At 52.3% G+C, this 20006-nt stretch overlaps 1 protein-coding gene across 1 annotated transcript in view; it reads left to right on the plus strand.

Moving 5' to 3' along the window:
* Positions 1-19779, plus strand: part of LOC147107220 (ciliary microtubule associated protein 1A-like) — a 40792-nt gene extending 21013 nt beyond the window's left edge. The window contains exons 3-7 of the mRNA XM_086008428.1: positions 2930-3133; positions 6285-6386; positions 6628-6749; positions 15601-15741; positions 19341-19779. Of these exons, the coding sequence (XP_085864554.1) occupies positions 2930-3133; positions 6285-6386; positions 6628-6749; positions 15601-15741; positions 19341-19430 (659 nt within the window). The 3' untranslated portion in view covers positions 19431-19779. The remainder of the gene's footprint in view (positions 1-2929; positions 3134-6284; positions 6387-6627; positions 6750-15600; positions 15742-19340) is intronic.
* Positions 19780-20006: the final 227 nt, after the last annotated feature.

Below are 20006 nucleotides of genomic sequence, written 5' to 3' on the forward strand. Positions count from 1 at the left end.
GTTGCCAGCATTCTCATCCAGAAGAGAACAGCTGTCAGTATGCCAGGGGACAGTGATGTGTGGATCCAGAGTGGTGACTCCACCCAAGTTAAGGGAGAGAGTGCTAAATTAGCTACATGAAGGTCATCTGGGGGGAGTGAAAATGAAAAGCCTTGCCAGGGCTTATGTGTGGTGGCCGGGAATCGATCAACAAATCGAAGACCTAACGAAGAGCTGCTTAGGATGCCAGAAGGTCCAAAATGCACCACCACATGCCCCTCTACACCCATGGGAGTGGCCCTCCTCTCCATGGCAACGGGTGCACATTGATTTCGCTGGTCCATTCATGGACTCAATGTTCTTAATAGCAGTGGATGCTCATTCAAAGTGGCCTGAGGTGATAAAGATGTCTTCAACCACTACAGAGAAAATGATTGCAGTCCTACGGACCATATTTGCCAGAAACGGGTTGCCAGAGCAGATCTGCTCTGATAATAGACCACAGTTTGTGTCCGACGAGTTCCAAAAATTCATGAAAAGGAATGGGGTAAAGCATTACACATCCGCCCCGTATCATCCAGCCACCAATGGATTGGCTGAGAGGTTCGTACAAACCTTTAAGAAGGCGATAAAGGCCATGTGCGATGAGGAAATTCCACTACAGCATAAGCTGGACAATTTCTTATTAGCCTACTGAAACGCGACACATGCAGTTACCAACCAGACCCCGGCCATGATGTTCTTTAACCGAAGGTTGAGATCTCGTCTGGACTTGCTCAGACCAAATGTGCGAAGAAATGTTGAGGACAAACAATTCCAGCACATCAACGAGAAGCCGACAAGGAGCTTCAATGTAGGGCAACCAGTCTTGGCCCGTGACTATCAAACAGAGAAGTGGCAACCCGGAACGATATGTACAAGGCAGGGGCCATTAATGTACACAGTGGATGTCGGGGAGAACATTGTGAGACGCCACGTCGATCAGATCTTAGCATCACAGGAATGCGTCAACCCCATGTCTCGAGTACCTGGGGATGAACCCGACATACCGGTAGCATCTACTTCAGACCCAGTAGCAGTGGAACCCGATGAACTACCCGATGAAAAGGGGTCAGAATCGCCTCTGCACCAAGAACAAGAACCTCTGGAAAGGCGCTATCCCGAAAGGGTCAGGAAGCCGCCCCAAAGACTGAATCTATAAATGGACATTTGTTATTGAATGTACATGTAAAAATGCAATTGTTATTTGAATATTAAGGGGGTATTATTAATCTAAAAAGGGAGGAATTGTAGTGTATGTGCCTTTAAGTCAGAACTACTTTTTACAGCTCCTGTATACTGTAGTACCGGCAGTGACCACACCGGTATATAAGCTGTGCGCATGCCTCTGTACCCCAGTCTAGAGATTACCCTCCTCCAGTAAAGACCTGTTATTTGTTAATGTACAGCATCCGTATGATTATTTATCCACTGAACCACGGATCTAACAGCCCCTTCACTGCCTCTCCTCCCTGATCTGCCCCTTCACTGCCTCTCCTCCCTAATCCGCCCCTTCACTGCCTCTCCTCCCCGATCCACCCCTTCACTGCCTCTCCTCCCCGATCCGCCCCTTCACTGCCTCTCCTCCCCGATCCGCCCCTTCACTGCCTCTCCTCCCCGATCCCCCCTTCACTCTCTCTCCTCCCCGATCCGCCCCTTCACTGCCTCTCCTCCCCGATCCGCCCCTTCACTGCCTCTCCTCCCCGATCCCCCCTTCACTCTCCCTCTCCTCCCCGATCCGCCCCTTCACTCCCTCTCCTCCCCGATCCCCCCTTCACTCTCCCTCTCCTCCCCGATCCGCCCCTTCACTGCCTCTCCTCCCCGATCCGCCCCTTCACTGCCTCTCCTCCCCGATCCCCCCTTCACTCTCCCTCTCCTCCCCGATCCCCCCTTCACTCTCCCTCTCCTCCCCGATCCCCCCTTCACTCTCCCTCTCCTCCCCGATCCCCCCTTCACTCTCCCTCTCCTCCCCGATCCCCCTTCACTCTCCCTCTCCTCCCCAATCCGCCCCTTCACTCTCTCTCTCCTCCCCGATCCCCCCTTCACTCTCCCTCTCCTCCCCGATCCCCCCCTTCACTCTCCCTCTCCTCCCCGATCCCCCTTCACTCTCCCTCTCCTCCCCAATCCCCCCTTCACTCTCCCTCTCCTCCCCAATCCGCCCCTTCACTCCCTCTCCTCCCCGATCCCCCCTTCACTCTCCCTCTCCTCCCCGATCCGCCCCTTCACTCCCTCTCCTCCCCGATCCCCCCTTCACTCTCCCTCTCCTCCCCGATCCGCCCCTTCACTCCCTCTCCTCCCCGATCCCCCCTTCACTCTCTCTCTCCTCCCCGATCCCCCCTTCACTCTCCCTCTCCTCCCCGATCCCCCCCTTCACTCTCCCTCTCCTCCCCGATCCCCCTTCACTCTCCCTCTCCTCCCCAATCCCCCCTTCACTCTCCCTCTCCTCCCCAATCCGCCCCTTCACTCCCTCTCCTCCCCGATCCCCCCTTCACTCTCCCTCTCCTCCCCGATCCGCCCCTTCACTCCCTCTCCTCCCCGATCCCCCCTTCACTCTCCCTCTCCTCCCCGATCCCCCCTTCACTCTCCCTCTCCTCCCCGATCCCCCCCTTCACTCTCCCTCTCCTCCCCGATCCCCCCCTTCACTCTCCCTCTCCTCCCCGATCCCCCCCTTCACTCTCCCTCTCCTCCCCGATCCCCCCCTTCACTCTCCTTCTCCTCCCCGATCCCCCCTTCACTCTCCCTCTCCTCCCCGACCTGCCCCTTCACTCTCCCTCTCCTCTCCGATCCCCCCCTTCACTGCCTTTCCTCCCCGATCTGCCCCTTCACTGCCTCTCCTCCCCGATCTGCCCCTTCACTCTCCCTCTCCTCCCCAGAGGCCAGGCTCTGATATTATTGATCTTTACGCTTCTAGGTTATGTCCAGCACGATGCGACCAAGTACAAGTCTCCAGCGTACAGCTTTGGAGTGATGAACAACAGAATCACGGTGGATAGCTCCCCGGGCCCAGCCTACCTCATACCATCGATGCTCACCCGGAGAGGCAAGGACGGTACTCCGGCCTATTCCCTGTACGGCCGGCCCAAGGACCTCAGGCCGTTCCAGACTCCGGGCCCAGGTAACCCAACCCGTCCCAGTCCCCCAGCCCAGGGAACCAACTCCCCACTCTCTCACACACACTGTACCCCATCCAACTCCCCACCCTCACACACACTGTACCCCATCCAACTCCCCACCCCCACACACACTGTACCCCATCCAACTCCCCACTCTCTCACACACACTGTACCCCATCCAACTCCCCACCCTCACACACACTGTACCCCATCCAACTCCCCACCCTCACACACACACTGTACCCCATCTAACACACCCCCGGTTACTGTTCTGTGACCCCCCCCTCCCCGTTACAGGACTGTGCTCGCTCCAGCTCTCGCCGGTGTACAGTGTGTGTGAGGGTGGGGAGTTGGATGGGGTACAGTGTGTGTGTGAGGGTGGGGAGTTGGATGGGGTAGTGTGTGTGAGGGTGGGGAGTTGGATGGGGTACAGTGTGTGTGAGGGTGGGGAGTTGGATGGGGTACAGTGTGTGTGAGGGTGGGGAGTTGGATGGGGTACAGTGTGTGTGAGGGTGGGGAGTTGGATGGGGTACAGTGTGTGTGAGGGTGGGGAGTTGGATGGGGTACAGTGTGTGTGTGAGGGTGGGGAGTTGGATGGGGTACAGTGTGTGTGAGGGTGGGGAGTTGGATGGGGTACAGTGTGTGTGAGGGTGGGGAGTTGGATGGGGTACAGTGTGTGTGAGGGTGGGGAGTTGGATGGGGTACATTGTGTGTGAGGGTGGGAGTTGGATGGGGTACAGTGTGTGTGAGGGTGGGGAGTTGGATGGGGTACAGTGTGTGTGAGGGTGGGGAGTTGGATGGGGTACAGTGTGTGTGAGAGGGTGGGGAGTTGGATGGGGTACCGTGTGTGTGGGGGTGGGGAGTTGGATGGGGTACAGTGTGTGTGGGGGTGGGGAGTTGGATGGGGTACAGTGTGTGTGAGGGTGGGGAGTTGGATGGGGTACAGTGTGTGTGAGGGTGGGGAGTTGGATGGGGTACAGTGTGTGTGAGAGGGTGGGGAGTTGGATGGGGTACAGTGTGTGTGGGGGTGGGGAGTTGGATGGGGTACAGTGTGTGTGAGGGTGGGGAGTTGGATGGGGTACAGTGTGTGTGGGGGTGGGGAGTTGGATGGGGTACAGTGTGTGTGAGGGTGGGGAGTTGGATGGGGTACAGTGTGTGTGGGGGTGGGGAGTTGGATGGGGTACAGTGTGTGTGAGGGTGGGGAGTTGGATGGGGTACAGTGTGTGTGTGAGGGTGGGGAGTTGGATGGGGTACAGTGTGTGTGAGAGAGTGGGGAGTTGGATGGGGTACATAGAAACATAGAAGATAGGAGCAGGAGTAGGCCATTCGGCCCCTCGAGCCTGCTCCGCCATTCAATGCGATCATGGCTGATCATCCAATTTTTGTACCCGGTCCCTGCTTTCTCCCCATACCCCTTGATCCCTTTAGCCTTAAGAAATATATCCAACTCCTTCTTGAATATATTTAATGAATTGGCCTCTACTGTCTTCTGTGGTAGAGAATTCCACAGGTTCACCACTCTCTGGGTGAAGAAATTCCTCCTCATTTCTGTCCTAAATGGCCTACCCCTTATCCTTAGACTGTGACCCCTGGTTCTGGACTCCCCGACCATCAGGAACATCCTTCCTGCATCTAGTCTGTCCAGTCCTGTCAGAATTTTTAAGTTTCAATAAGAGCCCCTCTCATTCTTCTAAACTCCAACGAGTACAAGTCCAATCGACCCACTCTCTCCTCATACGTCATTCCTGCCATCCCAAGTATCAGCCTGGTGAATCTTCGCTGAACTCCTTCCATGACAAGAACATCCTTCCTCAGATAAGGCGACCAAAACTGCACACAATACTCAAGGTGTGGTCTCACCAAGGCCCTGTACAACTGCAGCAAGACATCCTTGTTCCTGTACTCAAACCCTCTCGCTACGAAGGCCAACATACCATTTGCCTTCTTAGCCGCCTGCTGCACCTGCATGCTTACCTTCAGCGACTGGTGCACAAGGAATCCCAGGTCTCGTTGCACTTCCCCTTCTCCCAATCTATTGCCATTCAGATAATAATCTGCCTTCCTGTTTTTGCCACCAAAGTGGATAACCTCACATTTATCCACGTTATATTGCATCTGCCATGTTTTTGCCCAATCACCCAACCTATCCAAATCATCCTGGAGTTTCTCGGCATCCTCCTCACAGCATACCCTCCCACCCGGCTTTGTGTCATCTGCAAATATGGAGATATTACTTCCAGTTCCCTCGTCCAGATCATTAATATATATTGTGAACAGCTGGGGTCCTAGGACCGATCCTTGCGGTACCCCCCTAGTCACTGCCTGCCACTCGAAAAACGACCCGTTTATTCCAACTCTTTGCTTTCTATCTGTCAACCAGTTCTCTATCCAAGTCAATACCTTGCCCCCAAGCCCATGTGCCTTAATTTTGCACGCTAATCTCTTATGCGGGACCTTATCAAAAGCCTTCTGAAAGTCCAAATACACCACATCCACTGGTTCTCCCTTATCTATTTTACCAGTTACATCCTCAAAAAATTCCAGTAGATTAGTCAATTAATTAATTGGTCTGCTATTTCTTTGTTCCCCATTATAAATTCCCCTGATTCTGACTGCAAGGGACCTACGCTTGACTTCGCCAATCCTTTTCTCTTCACATATCTATGAAAGCTTTTACAGTCAGTTTTTATGTTCTTTGCAAGCTTACTCTCACATTCAATTTTCCCCTTCTTAATTAATCCCTTTGTCCTCCTTTGTTGAATCCTAAACTGCTCCCAATCCTCAGGTTTACTGCTTTTTCTGGCCAATTTATATGTCCTCTCCTTGGATCTTATGCTATCCCTAATTTCCCTTGTTAGCCACGGTTGAGTCACCTTTTTTGTTTTATTTTTATGCCAAACTGGGATGAACAAATTCGGTAGTTCATCCATGCGGTCTCTGAATGTTTGCCATTGCCTATCCACCGTCAACCCTTTGAGTGACATTCCCCAATCAATCCTGTGTGTGTGAGGGTGGGGAGTTGGATGGGGTAGTGTGTGTGTGAGGGTGGGGAGTTGGATGGGGTACAGTGTGTGTGTGAGGGTGGGGAGTTGGATGGGGTACAGTTAATGTTCTCACAGGTGCTGAATGGTGTCGTGTCTGTTCTCTGTCCAGGTACCTATGCCCCGGAGCAGTCAGGAAGGTCAGCATTCAGTGCAGCTCCTGCATTCTCCATCGCCAGAAGGACGAAAGGTTTCAGGGTTGACCGGTCACCAGGTGTGGTCACTTCACTTGTTTTGTTGAACACTAGCAGGGCTGAGTTTAATCATTCAGTGGTGTAGATTCTCACAGGAGTAACGCCCACTGACTCGTGTTGATAAACGCCACAGAAACAGATTCATTTGCAGCACCTGTTTCGTTGGATTTCATCGTTTTGCGACTGGAGAATTTCTTATTGATTTCAATCCGTTCTCTAGAGCGAGTTCCGAAGCTAACAGGCTCTTGTGTCTTGTTCCAGGTCCTGCGGCCTACCGACTGCCTTCCGTCCTCGGCCCAAACATTGTGGCCAAAACCTCTTCCGCCAATTTCTCCCTCAGCGGACGGACGAAGGTTGGCAGTTTCCACGAAGACTCCCAGAAGGTACCGTCTGTCCACACCTGGTTCCGAAGGGCACTTTCACCTCAGTAACATCTGTTAATATCTGGTGTGAGAGGCTCGGCTTGTCGGCAGCGATACTGCCCAAAGCAACTGACGCAGCACAGACCCACTCGGGGGTCAGAACACTCCCAGTTAATTCCATGAACACGTTTCCACTAAAGAGGTTCCTCGCTGTAATTTAATCATTCTGGGGATGTGAGCGTTGCTGGCAAAGTGTTTATTGTCCGTCCCTAGTTGCCCTTCAGTGGATGGTGGTCAATGTTCCCGCTAAGCTACACGGCCGCGCAGCGGACTGGAGGTCCCACACAGGATACTCACTGGCTTTAACAAGGAACAAACCTTGTTGAACGGGCCACGCAGCCATTTAAAGGGACCGCACACAATGAAGGAACGGCCGATATATTTCCAAGTAGGGCTGGAGTGTGACTCGGAGGGGATCTTGGAGGTGGAGGCGTTGCCATCACCTCACAACACACAGTTCGATCATTAGGTGACGTTCTCAGACCTGACCCTAAACTGGTCTCCAACTGGTCGACACGGAGGCTGGAACGTGGTCATAGGATAAACACGGGCCAGCACACACCAGAATGCTCCAAGACTGGAACTGAAAAAGCTGTGAGAGATGTGGTAGAACTGAGGGGGTATTGGCACCATAGGTTGCTCAGTAATCCTGTGCCAATCTGTGATGGGCCAGTGTCTCAACACACGCCAAGTTCCTGATCACGTGAGGGGGACGTGTTTCACAAGGGCTCAGTTCTTCACCACAGGGATTGAGGCAAAGCCATCCCATCCGGAACACACCTCACCGTCCCATGGTATGGTTCAACGGCTGAAGTTGAGAACGGAGTCCCTGTGCAGAGCAAATGATTCGGGTGTTTGAACCCTATCCCCTTGCTCCTTGCATTTTCAGCACTTTACAAGTGTTAGCCTTAGCTCAGTTGGTAGCACTCTCACCTGAGTCAGATCGTGGGGTTAAGCCCCATTACATTGTTTCAGCGCACAATCTAGGCTGACATTTCCTTCAACAGAGTGCCTGTCCGCCCTCTCAAATGAATGTAAAACACAGAGAAGCAAATCTGGTATCTTGACTAACAGTTATCCCTCAACCAACACCACAGAACAGATTAACTGGCCATTTATCTCATTGCTGTTTGTGGGATCTTAGGAAGATAGGAACAGGAGGAGGCCATTCAGGTCCTCGAGCATGTTCCACCATTCAGTTAGAACATGGCTGATCTGTATCTTAACTTCCATTTACCCGACTTTGCTCCACATTCCTCAACACCCTATCGATCTATCGCCCTTCGTTTTGAAAGCTCCAATTGTCCCCCAGCATCCAGTTTTTTGGGGGAGGGAGTTCCAGATTTCCACCACCCTTTGTGTGAAAAAGCGCTCCCTGATGTCCCTCCTGAATGGGCGAGCAGTGTAAAAATTGGTTGCCATGTTTGTCAATATAATAACAGTGACTGCACTTCAAAAGTAATGAATTGCTTTGGGAGATCCCGAGAACTTGTTACATTAATGCTAGTTCTCTCGTTCAGGATGAGATTAGATTAAATATTTAGATTTGGTGTTGCTAGCCGGTACAGGAAGGAACTGCCCTAGTTTGCTTTGCTGCTGCAAGTGGAAAATTAAGTGCAGATGGAAGACGATACTTTGGGTCAAATGGCAACTTTCCGAACAAGTGACAGCAAGTACGAAAGCACAAACCACCACTCGCACACAGCGCAGGGCAGGACCTCGCACACAGCGCAGGGCAGGACCTCGCACACAGCGCAGGGCAGGACCTCGCACACAGCGCAGGGCAGGACCTCGCACACAGCGCAGGGCAGGACCTCGCACACAGCGCAGGGCAGGACCTCGCACACAGCGCAGGGCAGGACCTCGCACACAGCGCAGGGCAGGACCTCGCACACAGCGCAGGGCAGGACCTCGCACACAGCGCAGGGCAGGACCTCGCACACAGCGCAGGGCAGGACCTCGCACACAGCGCAGGGCAGGACCTCGCACACAGCGCAGGGCAGGACCTCGCACACAGCGCAGGGCAGGACCTCGCACACAGCGCAGGGCAGGACCTCGCACACAGCGCAGGGCAGGACCTCGCACACAGCGCAGGGCAGGACCTCGCACACAGCGCAGGGCAGGACCTCGCACACAGCGCAGGGCAGGACCTCGCACACAGCGCAGGGCAGGACCTCGCACACAGCGCAGGGCAGGACCTCGCACACAGCGCAGGGCAGGACCTCGCACACAGCGCAGGGCAGGACCTCGCACACAGCGCAGGGCAGGACCTCGCACACAGCGCAGGGCAGGACCTCGCACACAGCGCAGGGCAGGACCTCGCACACAGCGCAGGGCAGAACCTCGCACACAGCGCAGGGCAGAACCTCGCACACAGCACAGGGCAGAACCTCGCACACAGCACAGGGCAGAACCTCGCACACAGCACAGGGCAGAACCTCGCACAGCACAAGGCAGAACCTCGCACAGCACAGGGCAGAACCTCGCACACCGCACAGGGCAGAACCTCGCACACAGCACAGGGCAGAACCTCGCACACAGCACAGGGTAGAACCTCGCACACAGCACAGGGCAGAACCTCGCACACAGCACAGGGCAGAACCTCGCACAGCACAAGGCAGAACCTCGCACAGCACAGGGCAGAACCTCGCACACAGCACAGGGCAGAACCTCGCACACCGCACAGGGCAGAACCTCGCACACAGCACAGGGCAGAACCTCACAGCACAGGGCAGAACCTCGCACACAGCACAGGGCAGAACCTCGCACACAGCACAGGGCAGAACCTCACAGCACAGGGCAGAACCTCGCACAGCACAGGGCAGAACCTCGCACACCGCACAGGGCAGAACCTCGCACACAGCACAGGGCAGAACCTCGCACACAGCACAGGGCAGAACCTCGCACACAGCACAGGGCAGAACCTCGCACAGCACAGGGCAGAACCTCGCACACAGCACAGGGCAGAACCTCGCACACCGCACAGGGCAGAACCTCGCACACCGCACAGGGCAGAACCTCGCACACCGCACAGGGCAGAACCTCGCACACCGCACAGGGCAGAACCTCGCACACCGCACAGGGCAGAACCTCGCACACCGCACAGGGCAGAACCTCGCACACCGCACAGGGCAGAACCTCGCACACAGCACAGGGCAGAACCTCGCACACAGCACAGGGCAGAACCTCGCACACAGCACAGGGCAGAACCTCGCACACAGCACAGGGCAGAACCTCGCACACAGCACAGGGCAGAACCTCGCACACAGCACAGGGCAGAACCTCGCACACAGCACAGGGCAGAACCTCGCACACAGCACAGGGCAGAACCTCACAGCATAGGGCAGAACCTCGCACACAGCACAGGGCAGAACCTCGCACACAGCACAGGGCAGAACCTCGCACACAGCACAGGGCAGAACCTCGCACACAGCACAGGGCAGAACCTCGCACACAGCACAGGGCAGAACCTCGCACACAGCACAGGGCAGAACCTCGCACAGCACAGGGCAGAACCTCACAGCACAGGGCAGAACCTCGCACAGCACAGGGCAGAACCTCGCACACAGCACAGGGCAGAACCGTCCTGCTGGGTTAGACAGGAACCCCCATTAATCCATCCATAATCCTAGAAAAGGAATTGGTGTCAGCTGTGGCTCAGTGGGCAGCACTCTCACCTCTCAGTCAGAAGGTTGTGGGTTTAAGTCCCACTCCAGAGACTTGAGCCCACACTCACTATCGTAATGTAGGAAATGTGGCAGCCAATTTGCACACAGCAAACAGCAATGTGATAATAACCAGATAATCAGTTTCAGTGATTGTTGGTTGACTGATAAATGTTGGCCTCAGGACCTTAAGATCTAGAGGGGAGATCAAAAGATCTGGAACACTACCTGTGGTGGAAGCTGATTACATCAATGATTCTAAAAGGGAGTTGGATGGTTCTGGAGGATGAGGAACTCTCAGGGTTACGGACAAAGAGCAGGAGCGTGGGACTGAGCACGACTGCTCTTTCAAAGAGCCAGCACAAGCACGACGGGCTGAATGGCCTCCTTCTGTGCTGTAACTTTCTATGAGGACACCGGGGAGAACTCCCCTGCTCTTGTATGTCCACCCGAGAGGGCAGACCTTAGTTTAACATCTCATCCGAAAGACGGCACCTCCGACAGTGCAGCACTCCATCATTACCACACAGGGAGTGTCAGCCTGGATATTGTGCTCAAGTCTCTGGAGTGGAACTTAAACCGACAATCTTCTGACTCAGAGTCGGGAGTGCTACCCACCGAGCCACGGATGACAACTTAAAAAAGACACCAGCGTGACCAGGAATTGTTGAATTTTATCTCCTGATTAGGACTCAGCAACTTTAAAAAAAATTATTCATTCACAGGATAGTCGCATCACTGGCGAGGCCAGCATTTATTGCCCGTCCCTAGTTGCCCTGGAGAAGGTGGTGGTGAGCCGCCTTCTTGAACCGCTGCAGTCCGTGTGGTGTGGTGACTCCCACAATGCTGTTAGGGAGGGTGTTCCAGGATTTTGACCCAGCGACGATGAAGGATCGGCGATATACTTCAAACTCAGGATGGTGTGTGACTTGGAGGGGAACTTGGAGCTGGTGGTGTTCCCATGCGCCTGCTGCCCTTGTCCTTCTAGGTGGAAGAGGTCGCGGGTTTGGGAGGTGCTGTCGAAGAAGCCTTGGCGCGTTGCTGCAGTGCATCTTGCAGATGGTACACACTGCAGCCACGGTACGCCGGTGGTGGAGGGAGTGAATGTTTAAGGTGGTGGATGGGGTGCCGATCAAGCGGGCTGCTTTGTCCTGGATAGTATCGAGCTTTTTGAGTGTTGGAGCTGCACTCATCCAGGCAAGTGGAGAGTATTCCATCACACTCCTGACTTGTGCCCTGTAGATGGTAGAAAGGCTTTGGGGAGTCGGGGGGCAGGGGGGAGTGTCATTTGCCGTAGAATACCTAGCCTCTAACCTGCTCTTGTAGCCACAGTATTTATGTGGCTGGTCCAGTTAAGTTTCTGGTCAATGGTGACCCCCCCCCCCCCAGGATGTTGATGGTGGGGGATTCGGCAATGGTAACACCGTTGAATGTCAAGGGGCGGTGGTTAGACTCTCGCTTGTTGGAGATAGTCATTGCCTGGCACTTAAGTGGCAGGTAACATTCGCGCCACACATCAGCCCAAGCCTGAATGTCATCCAGGTCTTGATGCATGCAGGCATGGACTGCTTCATTATTTGAGGAGTTGTGAATGAAATTGAACACTGTTCACTGCGGTTCACTAATGTCCTTTAGGGAAGGAAATCTGCCGCCCTTACCCGGTCTGGCCTATATGTGACTCCAGACCCACAGCAATGTGGTTGACTCTTAACTGACCCTCTGAAATGGCCGAGCAAGCCACTCAGTTGTAACAAACCGCTACGAAACACAATAATAATAAAACCAGACAGACCACCCGGCATCGACCTTGGCACCGGCTACGGGCACGGCACACCCAGCCCAGTCAGCCCTGCAAAGTCTTCCACACCAACATCTGGGAACTTATGCCAAAATTGGGAGAGCTGTCCCACAGACTAATCAAGCAACAGCCTGACATAGTCACACTCACAGAATCATACCTTTCAGCCAATGTCCCAAACTCCTCCATCACCATCCCTGGGTATGTCCTGTCCCACCGGCAGGACAGACCCACCAGGGGTGGCGGCACAGTGGTATACAGTCGGGAAGGAGTGGCCCTGGGAGTCCTCAACATTGACTCCGGACCCCATGAAGTCTCATGGCTTCAGGTCAAGCACGGGCAAGGAAACCTCCTGCTGATTACCACCTACCACCCTCCCTCAGCTGATGAATCAGTACTCCTCCATGTTGAACACCACTTGGAAGAAGCACTGAGAGTAGCAAGGGCACAGAATGTACTCTGGGTGGGGGACTTCAATGTCCATCACCAAGAGTGGCTCGGTAGCACCACTACTGACCGAGCTGGCCGAGTCCTGAAGGACATAGCTGCCAGTCTGGGCCTGCGACAGGGAAAAACCTACTTGACCTCGTCCTCACCAATCTACCTGTCCCAGATGCATCTGTCCATGACAGTATTGGTAGCAGTGACCACCGCACAGTCATTGTGGAGACGAAGTCCCGTCTTCACATTGAGGACACCCTCCATCGTGTTGTGTGGCACTACCACCGTGCTAAATGGGTTAGATTCAGAACAGATCTAGCAGCTCAAAACTGGGCATCCATGAGGCGCTGTGGGCCATCAGCAGCAGCAGAATTGTATTCCACCACAATCTGTAACCTCATGGCCCGGCATATACCTCGCTCTACCATTACCATCAAGCCAGGGGACCAACACTGGTTCAATAAGGAGTGTAGAAGAGCATGCCAGGAGCAGCACCAGGCAAAGCTAAAAATGAGGTGCCAACCTGGGGAAGCTGCAACACAGGACTACATGCATGCTAAACAGCGGAAGCAGCATGCTATAGACAGGGTGAAGCGATCCCACAATCAACAGATCAGATCAAAGCTCTGCAGTCCTGCCACATTCAGTCGTGAATGGTGGTGGACCATTAAACAACTAACGGGAGGAGGAGGCTCCATGAATATCCCCATCCTCAATGATGGTGGAGTCTAGCACGTGAGTGCAAAAGACAAGGCTGAAGCGTTTGCAACCATCTTCAGCCAGAAGTGCCGAGTGGATGATCCATATTGGCCTCCTCCTGAGGTCCCCGCCATCACAGAAGCTAGTCTTCAGCCTATTTGATTCACTCCACGTGACATCAAGAAACGGCTGAGCACACTGGATACAGCAAAGGCTGTGGGTCCCAACAACATCCCGGCTGTCATGCTGAAGACTTGTGCTCCAGAACTAGCCGCGCCTCTAGCCAAGCTGTTCCAGTACAGCTACAACACTGGCATCTATCTGACAATGTGGAAAACTGCCCAGGTATGTCCTGTCCACAAAAAGCAGGACAAATCCAATCCGGCCAATTACCGTCCCATCAGTCTACTCTCAATCATCAGCAAAGTGATGGAAGGTGTCATCAACAGTGCTATCAAGCAGCACTTACTCACCAATAACCTGCTCACTGATGCCCAGTTTGGGTTCCGCCAAGACCACTCAGCTCCCGACCTCATTACAGCCTTGGTCCAAACATGAACAAAGGAGCTGAATTCCAGAGGTGAGGTGAGAGTGACTGCCCTTGACCTCAAGGCAGCATTTGACTGAGTCTGGCATCAAGGAGCCCTAGTAAAACTGAAGTCAATGGGAATCGGGTGGAAAACTCTCCACTGGTTGGAGTCGTACTAGCACAAGGGAAGATGGTTGAAGGGCAATCATTACAGCCCCAGGACATCGCTGCAGGAGTTTCTCAGGGCAGTGTCCTAGGCCCAACCATCTTCAGCTGCTTCATCAATGACCTTCCCTCCAACATAAGGTCAGAAATGGGGATGTTCGCTGATGACTGCAGTGTTCAGTGCCATTCACAACTCGTCAGATAATGAAGCAGTCCATGCCCGCATGCAACAAGACCTGGATGATGTTCAGGCTTGGGCTGATAAGTGGCAAGTAACATTCGCGCCACACAAGTGCCAGACAATGACTCTCTCCAACAAGCAAGAATCTAACCACCGCCCTTTGACATTCAAAAGCATTACCATCACCGAATCCCCCATCAACATCCTGGGGGTCACCATTAACCAGAAACTTAACTGGACCAGCCACATAAATATTGTGGCAACAAGAGCAGGTCAGAGGCTGGGTATTCTGCAGTGAGTGTCTCACCTCCTGACTCCCCAAAGCCTTTCTACCATCTACAAGGCACAAGTAAGGAGTGTGATGGAATACTTTCCACTTGCCTGGATGAGTGCAGCTCCAACAATACTCAAGAAGCTTGACACCATCCAGGACAAAGCAGCCTGCTTGATTGGCGCTCCATCCACCACCATAAACATTCACTCCCTCCACTACCGGTGTACCGTGGCTGCAGTGTGTACCATCTACAGGATGCACTGCAGCAACTTGCCAAGGCTTCTTCGGCAGCACCTCCCAAACCCGCGACCTCTACCACCTAGAGGGACAAGGGCAGCAGGCACATGGGAACACCACCACCTCCAAGTTCCCCTCCAAGTCACACACCATCTTGACTTGGAAATACATCGGCTGTTCCTTCATCGTCGCTGGGTCAAAATCCTCGAACTCCCTCTCTAACAGCACTGTGGGAGTACCTTCACCACACGGACTGCAGCGGTTCAATAAGGCGGCTCACCACCACCTTCTGAAGGGCAATAAATGCTGGCCTTGCCAGCGACGCCCCCATCCCATAAACAAATTTAAAAAAAATCATCAGCACACATCCCCACTTCTGACCTTATGTTGGAGGGAAGGTCATTGATGAAGCAGCTGAAGATGGTTGTGCCTAGGACACTGCCCTGAGCAACTCCTGCAACAATGTCCTGGGGCTGTGATGATTGACCTCCAACAACCACAAGCATCTTCCTTTGTGCTAGGTATGACTCCAGCCAGTGTAGTTTCCCTCCCCCCCCCGATTCCCATTTGTTAAAGTGTCACAGTTTCTGTCAGTTGGATGAAGGCACAACATATCTGTGAGGCAACTAATTCTGGCATGAACGGCAGGACAGGGCTCATGATCATGACTCTATCCAATGGGCAGACAGTCCCACCAGGAGAGTGGGCAATGTCTGCTGCCTGAGCCCATAGCGTTTCTCCGTAAGCGGGTTGCACTGGATAGCGCGGCTCATGTTGACGTCATAAGGCCTTTTCAAATCACCATTTTGATTTCTTTTCTCAGACTCCAGGACCTGGTGCATACAGAGTCACTGATCCCAACATATACAAGTACAAACCGCCTCACTTCAGTATAATAGGTCGGAACCAGCTGCCCAGCGATTCAACAAGAAAACCGGGGCCTGGGAGTCACAGTCCAGAGAAGGTAATGTGAATCCCACAGAACTTTCTGTCCTATCACCAGTGAATGGCAGGGCAGGGCTTATGATCATGACTCTATCCAATGGGCAGACAGTCCCACCAGGAGAGTGGGCAATGTCTGCTGCCTGAGCCCATAGCGTTTCTCCGTAAGCAGGTTGCACTGGATAGCGCGGCGCGTGTTGCCATCACAAGGCCTTTTCAAATCACCATTTTATCATGCTCACCTCTCCCTATCTCTAATCTCCTCCAGCCCTACAATCCTCTGAGATCTCTGCACTCCTCCAGTTCGGGCCTCTTGAGCATCCCCGATTTTAATTGCTCTACCATTGGTGGCTATGCCTTCAGCCACTTGGGCCCTAATCTCTGGAATTCTCTCCCTAAACCTCTCCGTCTCTCTCTCCTCCTTTAAGACCCTCCTTAAAACCTACCTCTTTGACCAAGCTTTTGGTCACCTGTCCTAATATCTCATGTGGCTCGGTGTCAAATTTTGTCTGATGATCGCTCCTGTGAAGCACCTTGGGACGTTTTACTATGTTAAAGGCGCTATATAAATGCAAGTTGTTGTTAATTACCAATGCTAGCGAGTTCCAAACTCAGTCCCTTTGTGACATCACTTAGCATAGGTTTCAATTCAGTTGTGATGAGAAAATATCAATTAGCAGAAACAATTAAAATGCAGAACCTGTGACGAATTCTAATAATCAATCCACAATTAGCAGCAACAAGAAGCAGCTTTTGTTGCTGAATCAAATTGATCATTTTCTCTTCTGCCGCTCGACGTTCAGTCCACACAGACCAGAGAATCTGCCTCAATCCTCCTGCACCAAACTGCAACCAAGGTGCAACTGAGTTCTGCTCAGTTTCCACAATCCTAAATGTTTGAAAGGGAGGTGAATGGCCCAACACTTACTACCGTCATCAGCTAGCTCTCTTGCCTCGGAGTCAGAAGGTCGTGGGTTCAAGTCCCACTGCAGAGACTCGAGCCCCTAATCCAGGCCGACACTCCCAGTGCAGGACTGAGGCCCCGGGCGTCTGCCCCCTACGGGGCTCTATTCGAAGAACGGCCGAGTTCTCCCCAGTGTCCTGGCCAATACTTAGCCTTCAACCAACGTCACATTGCTGTTTGTGGGAGCTTGCTGTGCGCAAATTGGCTGCCGCGTTTCCTACATTACAACAGTGACCACACTTCAAAAGTACTTCATTGGCTGTAAAGCGCTTTGGGACGTCCTGAGGTGGTGGAAGGCGCGGGAGAAATGGAAGTTCTGTGTCTCTCTTTATTCGTGTGTTGAAAGCGCTGAGCCCGAAGGCAGCCTCGGAACAGGCAGTGTGTGGAATCCCATTCACCGACAGGATGATGTCCGCTCCAGACATGAACTGTGTGCAGTGCCCAGCAGCCCTTAATCTCCATTCACAAGGTCATGGGAAAGGACTTTTAGTGTCAGTGAGGAGCAGACTCCTCAGCTGTCTGAAGTAGGTTTAAAGCATAAAATACACAAGGGAAGAACTGAAAGACACTGTTACTTGTGCAGGAACCTTCAAGTGGTCAGCGTAATGCACTCTCCCTCTAACTACCGACAGTGGTGTGGTTCTCGGTTTTATTTGTTGCTTTACTTATAGCGACATACTTTCTCAGTGGCCAAGCACTCAAGTTGGAAGCTGAGCGAAGCCTGCAATTAACAATTCCCGAATGGCAGTAAAAAGCACACTGGAATTTATGTAGAATTCCCAGCTCATTTTCAGTCTATTGAAATCACCAGAAATAAGAGTGACCAGAGATTCTGCAAGCTGAACCTCGGAGAAATTAATTTACAAATTTAGGCCGAGTTATAAAATTCAGAGAATTAGACTAACACTAGAATACCAGACAACTAGGATTTAGCAAACACCTGTGGTCTTGGAATCACATTCCACGATTCCATTACTTTATAAGTCAGCCTTGCTTTAAGCTGACTCAGCAAGTTCAATGCCGTATGCATTACACAGGTGTCTGGGATTTCCACCTGTGTTTTTGGGACTGCGTTCTGTGATCCGCCCCTTTTCTCATGGACCCGCTTATGGGGTCTGCAAAAGGGAAGAGAGCTGAAGCTGTAGATTGGGCTTACACTCTCGGGAATTTAGAAGAATGAGAGGTGATCTCATTAAAACATGCAAGATTCTGAGGGGGATTGACAGGGTAGATGCTGAGAAGATGTTTCCCCTGGCTGGAGAGTTTAGAACTCGGGGGTCATGGTCTCAGGATAAGGGGTCGGCCATTTAAGACTGAGATGAGGAGGAATTTCTTCACTCAGAGGGTGGTGAATCTTTGGAATTCTCTACCCCAGAGGGCTGTGGAGGCTCAGTCGTCGAGTATATTCAAGGTGTTTTGGATATTAAGGGAATTAAGGGATATGGGGATCGGGCGGGATAGTGGAGTTGAGGTCGAAGATCAGCCATGAGTTTATTGAATGGCGGAGTAGGCTCGAGGGGCCGAATGGCTGACTCCTAATTCTTATGTTCTTATGAGGCGGAAACAGAAAATAATTTTTAAAACTCACAACAGAAACTGAATTTAAAACCATCAGAAATGATGGTCTGAAGCACTCGAGCCACCTCTGATCAGAAGGGGCCGATTCAGCTGGAGATTGTCAAATACAAAGAGGCTGCTATTAACACTTTTCAGTCAACTGACTATATTGTTTGATGTGAGAGCTGAATGCTGGATAGTGGCGAGAGTGTGAAGGGAGTGCAGCGTTCAGTGCTGCGTGTGCCCCTACACAGGCTAACCACCAAATAAATTCTGCATTTATTAAAGGGTGGGAGGAGACTCATGTAGAGCGCCAACACCGGCACGGACCAGGTGGGCCGAATGGCCTGTTTCTGTGCTGTACATTCCATGTAAAGGACCATTTGAGATACACTGAATTGTTTTTAAGAGGATGGTGGAGCATTGTAGTTTTCATTCGCTTTATAATTGGAGAACATGTTCGTATAAAAAGGTAGTTTTGATCTAACCAATATTCTTATTATTCAGTTATCTAGAATGAAACTAACTATAAATATGAAGGTCGCGACTGCTGCCAACCAAGTTGAAGTCGTTTCACGAGCGCAGTTTCGGGGTTTGTCGGTTGTTCGCAAGCTGAAAATATTGTCGTCATCACAAAGAAAACACTTTCAGAGAGAGGGGGGGAGGGGGTGGTGAGGGGGAGGGGGTGGTGAGGGGAGATTGCTGCTGCCGAACAGAACCACATCAGGGAAAGAAAATCTGTGCCAGCAAAACACAGTAAACATCCATCTTTATTAATTTTCTTATTTTTATTAATTTTCTTATCCTTTCCCTTCACACTGCACTCGCACTCCGTACAAATAAATCTCTGCGACCCTCCCCCCGCGAAGATATCACATTAATACTTAAACCAACCCGCGCTATTACACATTCCTAAACCAACCCATACTCCAGACCTGCAATATGACTATTATTATACATTGATACTTAAACCACCAGATTTATGCACAGAACGCTTCTGCGCAGCTTGCGGTTGGTTGGCAGCAGTCACTCCACAATATGAAATGCCTGCCTTACTCGCCTGAAATGATCACAATGCCTCTCTTTGACCTCACACACAGGTCGTAGTAAACCGCAATGTGGCTCCCGCCTTCTCCTTCGGCGTCAGACATTCCGAGTATGTGGCACCAGTAATCGTCGATGCTGTGTAACATCACAAACTCCTCATTATGTAGAAAATGTTTTACACCTTGTATACAATTTGCCATATTCTGATCCAAGTTCCTTCCCTTTGGAAATTTTCTGAATCAGTTTAAGAAGTTACTATACTTTTTATCTAATGTTTCAAACCTTCTCTGCAGACCCCCCAGGTGATGTATCTCTGTGGAGACCCCCAGGTGATGTATCTCTCTGTGTGGAGACCCCCAGGTGATGTATCTCTCTGTGGAGACCCCCAGGTGATGTATCTCTCTGTGGAGACCCCCAGGTGATGTATCTCTGTGGAGACCCCCAGGTGATGTATCTCTCTGTGGAGACCCCCAGGTGATGTATCTCTCTGGAGACCCCCAGGTGTTGTATCTCTCTGTGGAGACCCCCAGGTGATGTATCTCTGTGGAGACCCCCAGGTGATGTATCTCTCTGTGTGGAGACCCCCAGGTGATGTATCTCTCTGTGGAGACCCCCAGGTGATGTATCTCTGTGGAGACCCCCAGGTGATGTATCTCTCTGTGGAGACCCCCAGGTGATGTATCTCTCTGTGTGGAGACCCCCAGGTGTTGTATCTCTCT

This window comes from Somniosus microcephalus, chromosome 15 (assembly GCF_052327205.1).
Source record: "Somniosus microcephalus isolate GS21.2 chromosome 15, FLI_Smic_1.0, whole genome shotgun sequence".
NCBI lineage: Eukaryota > Metazoa > Chordata > Chondrichthyes > Squaliformes > Somniosidae > Somniosus > Somniosus microcephalus.